Source organism: Crocodylus siamensis, chromosome 8 (genome assembly GCF_052110815.1).
Source record: "Crocodylus siamensis isolate JL-2025a chromosome 8, ASM5211081v1, whole genome shotgun sequence".
NCBI classification, from domain to species: Eukaryota; Metazoa; Chordata; order Crocodylia; family Crocodylidae; genus Crocodylus; species Crocodylus siamensis.
Window position 1 is genome coordinate 54072587 of NC_143402.1, and position 16940 is coordinate 54089526.

Consider the following 16940-nt stretch of genomic DNA (forward strand, 5'->3'; position numbering starts at 1 on the left):
TGTTCTGACCCCTAGTTCTTGTATGGTGAGAGACAGTAAATAAATCCCTATTGACTTTCTCTTTGTAACTGACTATTTTTCAAATGCTTGTCATGTCCCCTGTCAAGCATCTCTTTTCTAAATAGAATAGGCCTGGTCTCTTTAGTCAGACTTCCTCCCTAAGCAATACCCCTGCTCTCCCACTAATCAACCACAATATGGCCTGGGTGGAAGGCAGCCCCTTTAGTTTCACCTACTCTGCTTTTGACCAATCAGAGCTAGCAGCCACTGGAGTAGTGTTGGATAGACTAGAGCCTAGGCCCCTGGCATGGTTTTTCTACGGCTTCAGCAGAAACTTGGCTCAATGAGGCCTCAGCTTTTAGCAGGCCTCCTTCCTCCTTTTTAGCTTCTAACCGAGTCTCCCACCTTCCCTCTTCCTTCCTGGAAGATAGAACCAGGCTCAGCTGGACAGCCAAAAATATAAGACTACAATGTCCAGGTCGTGGCAGGTCTCAATTAGAAGATAAGTCAAGTGACACATCTTCCAGGGAGACAGGGAGGTCTGAAAGGAGATTCAGCACTAAGGGGACAGCTAATTGGTATGCCTACCAAAGAAATTAAATAGGGTACTCCCCTGGGCTTATGTGAGGTGATGGGGGATTGGTTTTCTTATGTGATCATTGGTATCCAATTAGCTTCTATGGTTACTCAATCTGAAGACAGGTGGCAAATCTGTGCTAGTCTGAAACCAAGGAGGGAGGTCAGGGCAGACTCTTAGGGCATTTATACACATACTTTGTCTGCTCAGACATGCTGGAAATCCAGTGCATTGGAGCAGACTCGATTAATCGAGTTTACTCTGCATGCAAGCTGATGTGCACCACGTTGTGCTGTGCACAGTGCTATAAGCGGCAAAATGCACGGCAGCGTGCAGGAAATGGCAGTGATGTGATTTTGAACTAAAACGCCTTTGATGTATTTTAGTTCAAAACTTAGTTGATGTGTTTTGACATGTATTTTGTCGTTTTTACAAATGTATGTGCCACAGCGCCGGGTGCTTATAGAAGTGGAGCTGCAGCACAATTGTGTGTACAAATGCCCTTAAAACTAAAGGTTCAGACACATTTTGTAGGCAACAATCTACTCTGTCAAATGCCTTTGGAGGAGAAACCAGGTATAACAGAGGCATTAAAGATATAGTTGATCTATCATGATCTGGACATGAAACTCCTGTCAGTCTGATTAGATGGCCACCAGCGATTAAAGGCTCTTCAGTTATGCTTGTTGTGTCATTTCATTAAGCTTACTAATTACAATGTGCAGTTAGTGGGATGAAACTGAACTGTGCTGGGCTGGGGCCTGCCCAAGGTGGCTACTCACAAGAAATGGACAACTACAATATTGAACTTAGCATGAGCATATATACACCCTAAGGATGCAAGGCTGTCACCTACTGTCATTTTATTCCCCCTGTGGCATCACAGGGAGTCTTGGGCACTAAACACAAGCTCACTCATCTATAACCCCTGCCAAACCCCACACCCACATCCCAGAAATCCCACACACCACTGATGCCTTCTGCTTGGCCTTCTTCCTCATGAGAACTACTGGAATCCATGGTCCCCTCACTAAAGGAAGGAAACCTTGAATGCCCGAGGGAGATAAAGGAACTCCGAGGTCAGTGTGGGAACAGGAAATCCCACGGTCTGGATGGTGAATCCAAGCCCTGGGACATGGTGTTTCTAATGACAGCCTGGCTATGATGCACAGGAAAAAAGTCCTGAGGGAAAGACAGGGAAAGTGGAGAGAAACACAAGCCTGAACACAGAAACCTTGGTGAGAAGACACCAGGGTCAACGGGAGTGAAGGCGGGGGGGGGGGAGACCCTGCCAGATATAGTGGAGGGAAGAGGATTGACAAGATATAGAGTACACACGAGAGTTGGGTGTCAGGAGAGGCTCTGGAGAAGGGCATTTTGGAGGGAAGGGTGGAAGGAAAGATGTAATGGGGGAAAGAGCAGGAAAATGAATACTCATATTTCCTAGCTTACCACATGCCCCCAAATAAGACCCACATTTTGTTTTGTGAAAGCAGAGTGAAGGGAAAAAACACGAGATCTTTCCAGGATCTTCTCTGCCACCGCACATGCTTCCTGTGGCTGAACACAGGCTGCACAGAGCAAGGGCAGAGCCCATTCCTCAGTGTCACCTGTCCAATTTGGCAGCAACTGCGAGAGGGTTAAACTTCTAGTTGTGGAGCTGGAGAGAGCAAGTGGCACTCATGAATGGACTCTGCCCTTCCTCTATGGAGCCAAGAACCCTACACAGCCCCTGCGCAGCCATTCCAGGGTCCTCCATGCCTCCATTCAGTGCAAGAAACAGTTTCCTTAAGATATGCACCCTAATTTTGGAGGGCTAGTTTTCAGGGGAACAGTGTGTGTGGTATGTGAGGAAATACGGTAGTTAAACAATTAGTGGAAAACACGGGTGCAAGAGCAAAACTCTAGCTGGAGAGACTGACATAGGTCAGCAGGGTGTGTGGGGCACTGTGGAATTATACTGAGGTCTCACCATGCCACCACATCTGCTCTGCCACTGCATGCACTGGGACTGGGCAAAGGGCATGGCAGTGGTGAACACAGGATGGCACTGGCTCGGATGCAATCCCCTCTGCACTGCTGCAAGGATATGTATGTGTGTATGAATGTGTGCAAGTGATGCGTGCATATGTAATTGCGTGAGTGCATATGCATGTGTGCGCATGTATGCGTGAGTGTGTGTGTGCATGCATGTACGTGTTTGTGTGTTCATGTTATCACAACAGCTGCTAACCTGGCCAAGATCCTCTTGCAGAGGCAGCCTCAGGGTCTGTTTATCCATCCTGCATGGTGCTGAACTGCTGTGTTCCACAGAAACATTCCAACAAGCAGACCAGCGCAGATGCTGGGGTCTTGGAACAGCGTATTTCCCAAGGCCACAACCTGTCAGGAGGGATCAGCCTGGGTGCCGGCCCTGGTCCCATTCAGATGAAAATACAAGTTCAGGCTTTTCCCATTCACACCACTGGGAGGAGCAAAGAAACAAGAGACAGGGGACAGCAAGAAGAGGACAGAAAGAAGCAGAAACGAGAGAGTGGTGGGTAGGACACAAAGACAAAGAGGGAGAAACTCGTAGGTAAGATACCATGGTGACAGGCACCTATGAGCTCTTCTCTCTTGCCTCCAGGAGTCCTCCTTGTGCCTCAAGCCACCTCTTTATTCTCCAATCAATTGCATTCAGTGTCAAGAAATGCCAGGCTGAATTAAGCCAGGGAGATCAAACCCATTTGGCCCTGTGGGTCAGGTGAGCAGTGCAGGGTGGGGCTGCAGGCTGGACTCAGAGCATGGGAGTGTCATGGGGCTTTGTGGAGCTGCATGTGGCTGTGGGGCAAGAGGTGACAGCATCAGCTGTCATGGCTCCTGCACTCATGGCAGTTGCTACAGGCACTGGCAAATTTCTAGCAGCTGCATAGGCCAGATGACATAGCTGTGTGGGTCAGATCTGGCTGATGGGCTATAACACTGACAGCTCTGCTGCAAGCCAACCCCACACAGATCTCAGCCCTCAAACAATGGATGAGCAGCCTGCACCATGGGTGCCAATGGTGTCATAGGAAGCCTGTGGGTGTGGCATGTGGCAGATCAGCAGAGATGCTGGTTTTCTCCCATTAAAAAAAAAAAAATACAAAAAATACAAAAATCACAAATTCTCTGATAAAAACCCAAAATCCATTATTAAAATGAAAAGCCCCCTGCAGCACCCCCAACCCTGCTGGTGCCTCTTGCCTCCATGCACAGCCCTTGTCCCCCAGCCCTGCCAGAGGGGGCCCCAGCTACCAGGCCTATGGGGCCAGGGCCCCAAGTCTGCAGCTCCCTGCCCCCAACAGCAGGCAGCTGCAGCAAAAGCAGCATGGAGCCGGCTCCTCCACTGCCCTGCCTGCTCGGGCAGGGGTGGGGCCGGCTCCTGGCTCCCCACAGCCTTGTCAGTGCTCCCAGCCATGACCCGCAATCCCCCCAGTCCTGCCAGAGGGGTCCCCAGCCCCCTGCAAACCCCACTTACTGCACAGGCTCCAGGAGAAGAGTAAGGCTGAGCCCTGGCTGGCCTACAGCCTCAGGCCCCGCCCTTCCCCTAGGCAGGGGTGGGGGTTTCCCACCCTGTTTGCAAACAGCTCTTGGAGGCTGGAGCTCAACCAGCCTCCAGAGCTGTTTGCAAAAGCAGGGTATCTGCAGGTTTCTCTGCTAAAAGGAGAAATCCGCATTTTCTCTGATAAAAAGGGGAAATCCATGATTTTCTCTGTTTTTCCATGGGAAACAGAAAACCCGGATCCCTGCAGATCAGGGAGGGGACAGACAGCACAGCAAAAGGCAGAGGAGCAAACCAGGCAGGGAGCAGAAAGCAAAGCAGCAGACTGGGCAGGGAAGCAGACTGGAGTGGCACTCAGGGAGGGCGCAGGGCTAATTTGTGGCACGCCCACTAAAAAGGCTGGGTCCCACTAGTATAAGCTGTCCGACCTTCACTGTCTCCTTGCCTGAAAATGCCAGTTCAGGCTCAAGAGGTGAAAGCTTTTTACATGGTTGCTACGCACGCCGTAGTAAATGCCAACTTGTCTGTTGTAGGAAGAGCTGTGAGAAAAGGAGTTTGACAAGGAAAGATGTTCCTTACTTTAGCGTCTTTAAGTTGCAGCTTGGGTCCTTCAGGGCTTGACACAGCAGGTAGATAGGAGAAAGTCGTGGATCCCTAGAGAAAGAAGAGAGATACTTTTGATAATTCTCAACAGGCAAGGCTTAATTCTGTTTTATATTATCATAGGGTCATAACACAGCTAGGCTGGCAGGGCCCCCTGGACATTATACCTAGTGATCCCAAAGCAGGATCATCTCCACCATCATCCCACACAAGTCCTTGTCTAACTTATTCCTAAAACTACAGGCAACCCTATCACACAACTGTAAGACACATTGCCCAAAGACTAGGGCTGTGCAAAATTTCGACCACCATTCATTTCGGCAGTGTTTTGAGAGTTTTGACACTCGAAACTCCGAATCCGAAACTGAACCGGAAACATGTTGAAATGTTTGAAATCAAATGAAACAAGTCAAAATGTTTTGAAGGTGTTTCAAAGCAGGGCTTTCAGGGAAAGAGAAAGTAAGGAGAGGGAGGGGGAAGACGGGGGAACAGACTGACTTCTGTACATTGGCCATGTGCCATGTGTAGGGGGTGCACATGCAGCCCCCCCTGCGAAAAGATGCTACCGACATCGCTGGCAGCACCTGCGGGTGGTCGCCGCACACCATCCCCTCACCTTGCTGCCAACACCGCCAGCAGTGTTTGCAGGCGGTCCACGATCACCACTTGCCGCCGCTGCTGGCGATGTCTGTGGGTGGTCTGCTGGTTGGCACTCACCACCCCTGCTGCCAACAATGCGGCAGCTGCCTGTGGGAGCTCCACGCTTACTGCTGCCATGTTCCTGGTGCTGACCATGCTGCTGCCGCCTGCCAGAGCTCTCCGTGCCCCCCCAGTCGCCATTTCTAGGGACCCTACTCTGTGACAAAAAGCAGTTTCCCAGAAGCCCTTGCACCTATCTCCTTGAAACTTGGCAGGTTTCATGCCCTCAGAAGGGGCTACCACCGCTGTAATTTTCATCAGAATCAGGCAAGAAATGACAAAGTTATAGGCATTATAGGCATTTTAGTCATTCCCATTATAGCCTATAGCCGAAACACTGGAACAGCACTGAAACAGCATTGAAACTCAAAACATACAGATGTCTCCAATGTTTAGGACTTTGTGTAATACTCAGCACTCACTCTAGCATTTCCAGAGAGAAAGTAGAAACTGTTGCACATCTTAAACCGTAAGTGTTGGCTCTTAAATTACCCTCAAAGTCCAAAAGTATGAGGATTTGCCCTCAATGTTAGGTGCTGCATGACTGATGTTGCATTCGGATACCCTATCGTGGTGCTAGAAGACACAGATCCCCACACACACTGGCAGTGAAAGGATTAACTGAATTCTGTTAGTGCCTGGAGACCATTTAGTTATTACAGCTATCAGGAAAGAATTCAGGTTCCCTCAAAGGAAGCCAGTTTGTGTGGGCAGCGATGACTATCAAGAGGCTCAAGGTGTCCTGACTCAGGCAGAAGTTGGATATCTTAAGAGGTCTGAAAGAAGCTCTGGAACTAGGAAGGGTCTTGGGAAGAAACCCAGGGTACAGGTGGTTGGGAGCTGGTATCTCTCTGGGGCAGGAGGTTATGTAGGAGTCAGGAGAGGTGGCAGGTCTTGTAAAACGCTAGAGAAAAAGTAAGGCCTTGTGGGTTGGTGTGCCAAAAGAGAAGGGAACATGAAGACATCTGTGGGTGGTAGCTTTTCTTGCACCAACTACCTCACTGGGAGAAATTTTAGACAAACTCCTTTGCACAGCGCCCTTTGGATAGCAAGGATACCTGAGGAGGTCTTGCCCTTAAGTGCACTAGAACAGCTAGGATGGGACTGACCTACTTTTGAACAGCTGGGGGCCACACACTGTGCAGGCCACATGCTGCATGAGCTCCCAGAGGCAGGGGCAGGAAGATAAGGGGAAGTGGCAGTGGGGTGAGCCTTATAGCCACCCACTAAACACAGTCCATAGCAAGTAGATGGAAGCAAGGTACCAAGACCAACTGGTAAATGGTGGGAGCAGCATGGGGCCCTTCAGGTAGAGGGCCCCAAAACTAATGAGGGCAGGGGTATGGTAAGTCTGCGTAATGAACTGGCAATAGGAAAGCCACGGATTGCGGGGAGTTCTCTGAAGATTTCGTCCTGGCATCCACTGGATGTTCAAAAGGCAAAGAACATGTCAGGAATTAACGAGCAGGAGATTGAATCCTACTCTAAACAGCTTTTCTTTGCAGTTGGCGACTGAGGTAATCTGGACAGGCTGCATCTTTAGCAGAAGCTAATATTCTGGACGCAGGTGCATTTGAGGTGTTTCTTGGCACAAAGCTCAGCGTTTTGTAATGCCTTTCCCCATAAAGCCCTCTGGGTGGTGTGGGAGAGGAAGAAGAAGAGGTGAGCTCCTGTAGATCTGGGCCTGCTATCAGGGAGAGATTTCTCTGAGTCTCTTGTGCCACAGGAATTCAAGCCAGTCTGTGAAAAGTTGGCAGGGTGAGATGAACTGGATCACCCAGGAGCTGGCTAACAGGTCCCCACCATTCCTATATGTACTGTGTTCTTGCAAGATTTCTAAATGGCCTCAGAGCAACTGGTGACCTGGGATGCCATCTCCCTTGAGAATCCCTGATCTAAACAGAGAAGGGGAGATTAGCAGATCTGAACTTAGCTTGACTGGGCAAATTGGTACCATCATTTGGTCATTTCAGCTAATGGAATTGCCACTAAACCACAGCATTTGAACTTTCCTTGGTATTGCTGGCAATACTGTGGATAACTCGTACCAATGCTCTGCAAGATTCTGGGGTAGGAGGCAAAGTTGATGCAATTTGGGCACAGACTGGTTTGGCCTCTACCAGTTATAAGTGAAAGTCTTATGCAATAGGGGAGGGCATTGTCAAGAGTATTGTAAACCATCAGAAGGAGGGAAAGAATGCAGAAGGTAGGCCGTGTGATTTCTTATTTCCATGATTCATAGGTTTTTGTAGAATGCAGGTCCTTCTGCAGCTTTCATCATTAAACACAGCCATTTTTGAGAGGTCCTTTGACCTTTTCAGAGTTAATAAAGCCCAGAGGAATACTGATGTATCACAAAAAATAAGCCTTTTCACTTATGAAATTATGTATGTGCTTCAGAAACCCAGACACCATTATTTTCTTGCATACAACACACACTCCTTCTAACCAGCTGCTAGAAATTGGTAGGGACCTACCAAATTCAAAGCAAAAGTGGGCTGCGTGGCAGCTCCTTTAATCTCGCAGATTCCCCTGCGTGCCGTCCTGCCACTCAATCCTGATCAGCAGGGTGGTAAAAACCATGGTTTTAAATATGGCACTATTTTTGCCTCCCAGCCAGCCAGCAGCAAACAACAGGCAATTGGCTGAAAGGCCCCAGTGGCCCTGCTGCTTGTTGCTGACCAGATGGGAGGCAAAAACAGCACCATATTTAAAACCATGGTTTTTGCCACCCTGTTGATCAGGAGCAAGTGGCCGGGCCCCTCCACCAACTGGCGGGGGGGCATGCAGGTGAACCTACAAGATTAAAGGAGCTGCTGCGCAGTTCACTTCTGCTGTGAGTTTGGTAGGTCCCTAGAAACTGGATTATGCGTTGTGTGTGAGAATATGGTATGAAGTTTTTTGCAGTTATGGGCAAAGTAAAATCTACAGCTAACTCAGAGGGAGAAAAACAATGAGCAGGCTCAGCTCTCTAGTTGCAACAACTCAGTTACTACAAGGAAAGAACTTTTTTTCGTTATTTGCCTTTCAAAGGGGCTTATTATATTCCTGGGTGTGTTGTATGTAAAAAAAGGTAATACTCACAGAGGTGCTTGCTTTTGTTGTCTTGGATAATCATACAGGTCTCCAAATAGGAATTTGCAGGATTTCAGACCAAGTGATTCCAGTTTAGGGGCATGTCTTAGGCAGAATGAAAGCACAACCTGATCTATTTTGGTAAGAATCCGGTGAGTTACATTGATGTAAGTGACCTGACTCAGTGCACTTCGCACAAAACTTTCTTCTTGAATTTCATACAAACAGTGAAACTCCTCAAACTGGTAAGTTTTCTCAAGGGTCTGTGTTAAGGGTAATAGTGCCCTATATGGCCCAGAAGTCAGTACCCCATAAGACTCCAAGAACAAAGACAGTGTTCTGGGTTTGGTCCTAATCCACTCTAGTAATTCAGACTTAATTTTGGGTGAAAATCTGTAACTAAGTTTTTTCTCCAGGTCCTTCATTCTCTCTTCATTTAAGAGCCCAAAGAGAAACCTCACTGTTAGCATTAAATAGTTTCTAGTTTTTCCATAGTCCGCTAACATTTTTTTTACATGCTTCTTTTTAATTTCAAATTCTTTGGTTGTAATCTCTTCTTTTTCCAGAACATAAAACAATGCTGCAAGGAACTCTTGAAAAGACAAGTGAACAAAACTGTAAAGACATTCACAGTTGGCACCTTTTTGAAAAATATTCTCATTCAAAAAGAGAGAGTCTGATGTCTCTAAGCCATGCTTCTTCATTTCTTCAGCCCCAAACAAGATATTCTGTCTGCAAATTTCATCTGTAGCCAAAGAGCAAAGTCCCTTCAAGGTGGCATGGACTGCTGGGCTTGAATGTCTTCGGTGAGCCTTTAATAAACAGAAAAGATAGAGCATGTACGTCCCAGTCATTGTTTTTGCAGTTTGTGCAATATCTTCCTCCCTTTCCATCTGCTGCTTCATAACTGTGCAGACAATCCAGCACACAAGGGGGACAAAGCACATGGTAAAGAGCATTTTTTCATCTTTCACCAAATGAAAAGCTTGGTTGGCTTCTTCCGCATCATCAAAATACTTGTGGAAATATTCTTTCCTCTGTGGTTCAGCAAATCCCAGTATTTCAGTGTAGCGTGCCCTCCCCAAACATTGCCACAGTTTCTCCAGACCAGTTGGTCTTGTTGTGATTATTAGGTAGGATTCACGGAGAACCTTCTTCCTAAACAAACTGCTCAAGGTGGTTGCTATTGGCTTCTTCTGCCAAGGATCAGAGCAGAGATTACTTTCTGATTGATCCAAGAAAAATCTCAATTCATCAACACCATCAATTAAGAACAGGAGTTTTTCTGGATGTGTCAACATATATTCAATTGGAGGACAATCATTGGGACAGTTCTTTAGCATCAAATCAACAACGCTTGCCTGTTCACTGCCCAACTTAAGAGTCCAACAACTGATGTAGAAACAGTACTCAAACTTTTTCTGATAAAGCGTCTCAGATGCCCAGTCAAGCATGATCTTCTTGGCTGTCATTGTTTTCCCAATTGCTGCAGGTCCCACCAGCAGAACGATCTGTGGTGTTTGACCGTCTTCATCCGCTTTGAAGAAATCCACCATGGATATGGATCTTTTTTGCCCTTTCTCAATCTTGGCACTTCCCCAGGCCATGACATCTTGTTCCCTCAGATCTTTGTGGAAACACTCCTCTACGATGATCAGCTTTGTGTATCTGTGGTCTACAAGCACGTTCTCCCCAAGACGAGCATTCAAGTCTTTCATTAGTCTGAACTTGTTCTGGATATGCTCCATATACTTCTGCCTATAACCTAAGTGAAAGGCAGGAAGCATTAGACTGACTGAACCACCAGGTGAAGGAAAAGTTGCTAATGTTGCAATAAAACTATTTTAACAAACATAGCCCTACCTCATCATTACCATACTTTCTTGCAAAAAAACCCACACACTGGAATATAATACACACCTTGCTTTTGAAAGGCAGAATCAAAAAAATTAGATCTTTCCTTGCAATAAGTAACTGAGTACCAGCAGCAAGGGAGTAGTCTGCTCACTGTCCTTGAAGATTTTACTGTCAGTGTCACCTGGTAAGCATCAGATCCTTCTCTTACCATATAATATAATGCACACTTCAATTTCCAGCCACTGTTGTTTTAGTGAAAAGGTGTGTTTTTTCAAGAAAATATGGTATACTATACCTCAGCCATCCCAGTGAATAACAGTAAGAATGGACCCCTTGTATCTAGTACAGCAAGGGTGTCAAAATCACCTTGAGCTAGATACACTGGGAAGTGGATGGGCAAGCACCTCTGCCAGTAGCAGGGTTAGTGGGAAAAGTAGCAACGGCCCTATGTGGCCTCAGGGCAAGCAGGGCTGTGTTAGTGGAGTCTTCGCTCACCTCCACACTGCTGATGGCCATGTCCAGCAGGGCCCTAAGGGCCTGAATCCTATGGCATCGCCCCCCCCCAGTAGCCCTGTCCCCACATTAACCAGCCCACCAGTAGTTCAGCCACATTGATCAGCTCCGTGGGCTGGATCTGGCCCACAGGCTGTGTATTTGACAGCCCTGCAATAGAGGAACTACTTTATCAGCAACTGAAGTACAGCTACCTTTAGTGTACAACCAGTTGACCCCTCCAAGCAGCACCACATAACCATTTGGGACCAAAACAGATTATGAATATTATAGGTAGGAGTGCACTGATAAAAAAATGTTTTGGCTGATACCAATGGCCGATTATTAACGAGCCATATTGGTTGAGACTGATCTGATTGTAGCCCAGCAGCTTGGAGAGCAGTGTCCGGCTAGTAAGTTTGTGGCAGGGGAGAAGAAGCAAGGGGGGGAGGGGAGGGGTCAGATCAAGCTCTCCGTGGTCAGGGAAGGACTGGGGCAGGGGTAGAGCTGACACTGCCTAGTGGGGGCAATGAATGCAACCCTGGGAATGGAATGGAGCTGGGGCAGCTCATCCTGGGGATGTGGGGGAGAGTGGCCCCCCGCCACTGCGTGCACCCTCAGGGGAGACATGAGGGGCATGCGTCCCCTGGATTTGTGTGCAGGGCGAGAGCAGGCTGCCCACTGCGGGCTTGAGGCTGTGCTGGCTTCTTCCCAGAGATGGGGCTGGGCTGGGGCAGGGCAGGCAGCAGCGGAGTTGGGAGGCAGGACTACAGGGAGGTCCGCAGCCACTCCAAATTCACCATAGCCCTCCCTCCCAGTACCACTGCTGCCTTCCTCAGCCCCGCCTGCCCCAAGTGCAGCTCTAGTTCAGTCCCTGTGCTGGGAAGAGGACAGCGCAGCTCCTGACCCCAAGCCTGTGGCAGGCAGCCCGCCTTTGCCCCACACACAAATCTAGGGAGCATATGCCCCCCATGCCTCCCTTGTGGTGCACACAGTGGCAGGGAGCCACCCTTCCCAACTCCTCCGCGCCTCCTGGACGAGCTGCCCATGGCTCCGTCCCATGCCCCAGCCTGCCCTGGCTGGGCAGTGCCTGCCTCTACCCCTGTCCCAGCCCCACTCCCTCCTTTACCATGGGGAGCCTCAATCTGTCCCCTCCATGCCCCTTCCCCACCACAGGCTTACTGACTGAACGCTACTCTCCAAGCTGCCCCACTGTATTCTCTGCCATGTGCGTGCCGCAGCTCTGCACATGCGCACGGCATTTATTGGTGACGTTATCGGCTACACCAGGCAAAAAACGCTGATGGCTGATAGTGTCAATTTTTCTTTTATCAGTACTGATCTGATATGGACTGATATATTGGTGCACCTCTAATTATAGGCAATTGTGATCACTTGGAGAATATATGGAGAGTGGATGAATCTGGGTCTGTATCTGAGGGGTAAGCATGGCCCTGCTACCACAGTGCTCTTTTGGGCTCTCATACGCTGATGACTGGAGCCACTCGCCTCCACAGTTCCTTCTGCTTTTTCCTGGGAACATGGGAGAAACTGGGGCAGAGGAATAAGCCAGGCTGAAAAGCATGACTCCATGCTCACCAGTCTGCTGCACAGTGCCCTGCTCAGGATGTGGGGGCAGCTGGGGGGAGGCAGAAGCTCTCAGCTGAGCAGCCATGGGCATCACCTGTCTATAGGACACCGGGATGTGCACGGGGCAGTGTATGGGAGAAGGGGAATCCTCCTCACACAGGGCCAAGTGCTGCACCACCCTTAAAAGGATCTTGCAGCACCCTTGCGTGCTGAGACCCTGGATGAGACTCTCCAAGCTAGATGCTTCAAATTTCCTACGGGGAGTTGGCCAAATGAAATCCCTGGGAGAACAAGGAATGAGCCATGCAGCAGAGGCTTCTGGGATGAGCTGTCTCCTCAGAGAAGTGACTCAGGGATACCATCTCTTCATTGTTTACCTCTGTCCTTTTCGTCCTTGATTTTTTCAGTACCCTCATGGCTGCTGAACATGTTGAAGAGCTTCATAGCAGCTTCCATCGCTCGGTCCTAGTTGAAGTGTTGTCCCAGGAATTTCATGGGATCCAATGTATTGGCTTGCTTCCACTCCCTCCAGATGCTTGAATATTTGTCATCACACAAACCTGGGTTGTTGGTATCTCAACCTCTGGATATCCTGTGCTCTCTCTGGGAGGTTCCTTGGAAACTGCAGGATTTTGTCTGACCCTGGGGGAAAATACATTAGAGTAGTGGGGCCAACCTTTGTGGCAGTGTGCTACAAGCTAAGTCCTTGTCTCCACTCTGAGTGCCACTTGTATCCCCTTCCCTTGCTCTGTCTGCTGTACCCCCTGCACCATCAGTTGCTCTGCACTCCACTCCCTGCCCTGTGCCCCCAGCCCCGTCTGCTGCTCTGCCTTCTGCTGTCTGCCCCACATGATACTCTTCCCTGCCTTATCTAATGTTTTTCTCCCTACTCCCACCCAATCTGCCATGTGCCATACACAGCAGTGTCCCTTTCCACTTATGGCACGTGCTGTGGCTTGGCTCACCCACCTTCAAACACTGACAATGTTTAGGGTACCCTGTGGCGGTATAAAGCAAATCCCAGCTCCCATGTACATATTCCCAATGCATTTGGGCATAGCTGGCTGTTGCAATTTATGCAATTAGGTAATGAGTCAAACTGCATACTTGTATACATGCAGACAGCAATCCTCAGATGATGGGGACTTTAGAGGTAAAAAGCACTGGTGGGGTATGGCACAGAGCTGTACAGAACATAGTGGCTGTGCCTGAGGAAGTTGAGGGCATCCTGGCATATCTGCATAGGGGCAGGGCCCCTTGTGGTCTTGGGTAGCTGGGGCTGTGGGGTACAGGAGGGCTGGGGGTGGTGGGGCTCCTGCATTGGCTGGGGGAGGGGTGTGCTTGTAGGTACAGACTTGGCTGTGCTGGGACTAAAGTGGCTGGCTGCTGGCTGGGGAATGGGCAGAGGTTGTTTGGGCAGCTCTTAAAAGGACTGGGGGACTAAGCCAGGGGGAAATCTGCACTGGGCCTCCCCTGCATTATGTACTTGCCTCATGCTGGCTGAGGTGCTCAATAGCAGGGGTGTCAAATATATGGCCTGTGGGCTGAATCTGGCTCATGAAGCAGCTGTATCTGGCCTGGCAGGCTACTAACAAGGCACTGAAAGTTGGGGGGGCATGGCTGGGGGAGGCGGCTTGCTACAGAACCACGAACAGATTAGTAGCAGAAGGGTGAACGAGGGCTGCCACTGTCCAGGGTGTCCTCTGGCCACTCTGCCACCATCACTGTGTGTCCTATACCCCATGTCAGACCAGAACTAACACCATGTCACAAAAAACATGTTAGCAGCTCCAGTCCCACCACAGGGCACCACACAGCATGCACCAGGAGCCATCTCATGCCTTAGCCTGGATTAGGTCCCCAAGGAGCCCTGCAGTCCAGATTCTGCCTGGGGCAGGAGGTGAGCATGACACCCCTACTCAACATAGCACTGCTTTGGCCATTGATAAGGACCTTCCATTAAAGATGTATCATGTTTAACATCAATGTACTAATTAGCAGGGAACCTTGGACCCTTTGGACAACCACCAACTTGGAATAGTCCTGGTTTCTGTTCGGTGTTTCCAGAGACATTTTTATGTGAATATAATACAATCTGGTGTTGTATTGAAGGACTTTTTTCACATCTTTCTTTGCTACATGTCTTTGGTCTACACCAGTGGTTCTCAACTTCATCAGACCCAAGACCTCCCTTGTTACACTCAATGTCCCCCACAGAAAATGCCAACTCTTGGCTTTTACATGTTTCTTGACCACAGGAAAACAACTGAGCAATTCTTCTGTTGCAAAGAACTCAGCAAGACCACAACAGGTCAGAATGGTTTGGACACTGTACAGTATTCCTATTTGAAACCTTTGGGTTTCTTTTGTGAATCCTGTGTAGGGGTTTGCACCTCTAAGAGTGCTGATACTGTGTAGCACCCTTAAAAGGATGTCATAGCACCCTGCCTGAGAATCACTGGTTTAAAGGGTGGTCATCGCATAGAGTAAGAGGAAGAGATGACTGACCAGCCTCACCCCTGGCATCAGACACAGCTTGAATTAATATTCTCTCCTTAGTATTGTTTTAAAATCACTTTTCTTCATATAACCAAACAGCACAGCTGCCTCAAAGGATTAGGTAGGATTATACCGTGAAATGGGTAGAAGATGGTCTGGAAGAGGATCCTCTCTTTTCAGAGAGGAAAGCGAGACAGGAGAGAAAGGAGAGAGAGAGAGAGAGAGGAGGGAAGACAGGGAGAGGAAGCAGGGTGCTCAGCAGCTCTGCAGGGATGGGGTGCCATTGCCCTGTCCACAGGGGATGCCAACCTGGCCAGGAAAAGATGCCAGGCTGGGCCCTGGGGGACTCCTGGAATGGCATCTGTGCATGCCAGGCACAGTGGAAACTCCCTGGGCTTGGGGAACAGCCACCCTAGGACCGAGCCAGACGGGAGCCTGCAGCACAGCAGCCCTGTGCAGTGCCTGCCCCGGCCCTGGGCCTTGAGGAGAGCTGTGCATGGGCAAGGCCAAGGCTTGGGCCCAGTGCAAAGGGGGGCCAAGTCTGGAGCCCAAAGCCCCCCTGAGCCCAGCATCCTGCCTCAGCCACACAGCATCCCCTCGTGGAGCTGTGCGGGCCCAGCCAGGCCCCACCTTGGGTGCTGCTGCGCACCTGTGCCTGCCTGCCACAGCCCTTCCCAGGGCAACCTGCACCTTTCCGGGGTGTGGGGATTTACACATGTGCCGGAGGCACTGCCGCTGGGCTCTGTGCTTCAGGAGCTGTACGCAATGCCACCTGCCTCCCGTGGTGGGGCAGCCAGTGCATGCAAGGCACGTGGCATCATGCACAGCCACATGGCAATGATGGCCCGGTCCCACCCACAAGCCCGGAGGGGAGGTGCCCCCTGTGCCTACCCTGGGGTGCGCACAGGCATGGGAGCCCCCCCACACCCCTGAATGAGCCTTCCTGGGGCTCCCACCATCCCCCACCCCATTCACCCCAGGCCTCACTCTAGCCCCTGCCCCTTCTCCCCCACAACATACTTACCTGCTGGGCACTGATGCACACGTGCCCGGGCAGCGTTCCTAGCCCCTGCAGCAAGCTGAGCTGGGTGTGTGTGTGCGCACGTGTATGTGCACGCCCTGTCCCCAGCTTTCCGCTACCGCTCAAAGGGTGTCTGCAACCACTGGAGATCTGCATACCAGTTTGGGAACGGCTGATCTAAAGACCACCCAACATTCCAGTTTGAAATCTCTCTCAGTGACATGGACCTGTTGTAGCTGAGCCCTGCTGTCCTCACCAGCATTCTGAAACATGACTCTTTCAAAAACATCCTGCATAGAAAATTGTTCAAATATTTCAAAATCAGCACAAGCTAAGTGTGAAAAACACAAGTAGGCCAGGCCCCAGCCATGCTGGAGAATCTGCACTTTGCTGGGACAAGATACATCCTTCTGTTAGGGATTGATAACATCATTAACTTCAAGGGAAAGTGGTACCAGCACGGCCTTGTAACTCCTGGATGAGAGGAGACTATCTAGGCAGCATTACCAATTGTGCCCTAACTTGCATTTTCCCCAAAAACCAGCTGGTGGAAATCAGGGTGTATATTATACGTGAGAAATAGAGATCCCCATAGGTCCAGAAATTTAGTGGGGGGGAATGGTGGCAGCTTTATTGCTAGAAATCTGGGAGCCATGGCAATCACTGTTGCCACCAACTTCCCCACCAACAAATTTCCATACCCATGAGGAGCACCTCCCTCCTGAGACGGCACAGTTCTACAGGCCTCATCAGGCCAGCACACGATGCTGGTCCACACCTGAACCAGCCACACAGCCCTAGACCTACCACACCAGATTAAGCTTAAGCCACAACCTCACGCCTGCCATGCCGTGTCAAGCCAGCACACGCGGTCAGTCCATGGGCCCTACCTGGTATATAGGGCTGACAGCCTCCAATCCCTAGCTGCTGCTACTCAGATACTTAGCTGAAGTAAGATCATCTTTTCAAGAACAGCATGCATGCTGTATTCAGGGGCGGGCTAT

At 49.7% G+C, this 16940-nt stretch overlaps 1 protein-coding gene across 3 annotated transcripts in view; it reads right to left on the bottom strand.

The window, feature by feature from the left end:
- Positions 1 to 16940, bottom strand: part of LOC149858596 (NACHT, LRR and PYD domains-containing protein 12-like) — a 30595-nt gene that overhangs the window by 11770 nt on the left and 1885 nt on the right. For 2 of the 3 annotated variants that reach the window (XM_090060035.1, XM_090060036.1), the window contains exons 2-4: positions 12794 to 13058; positions 8487 to 10242; positions 4680 to 4754 (exon numbers count right to left, since the gene is read on the bottom strand). In XM_090060035.1, coding sequence (XP_089916161.1) covers positions 4680 to 4754; positions 8487 to 10242; positions 12794 to 12872 — 1910 coding nt within the window. In that variant the 5' untranslated portion in view covers positions 12873 to 13058. Of the gene's footprint in view, positions 1 to 4679; positions 4755 to 8486; positions 10243 to 12793; positions 13059 to 15939; positions 16122 to 16940 lie in introns of those variants that run through there. The other variant, XM_090060037.1, reaches the window with a different exon arrangement.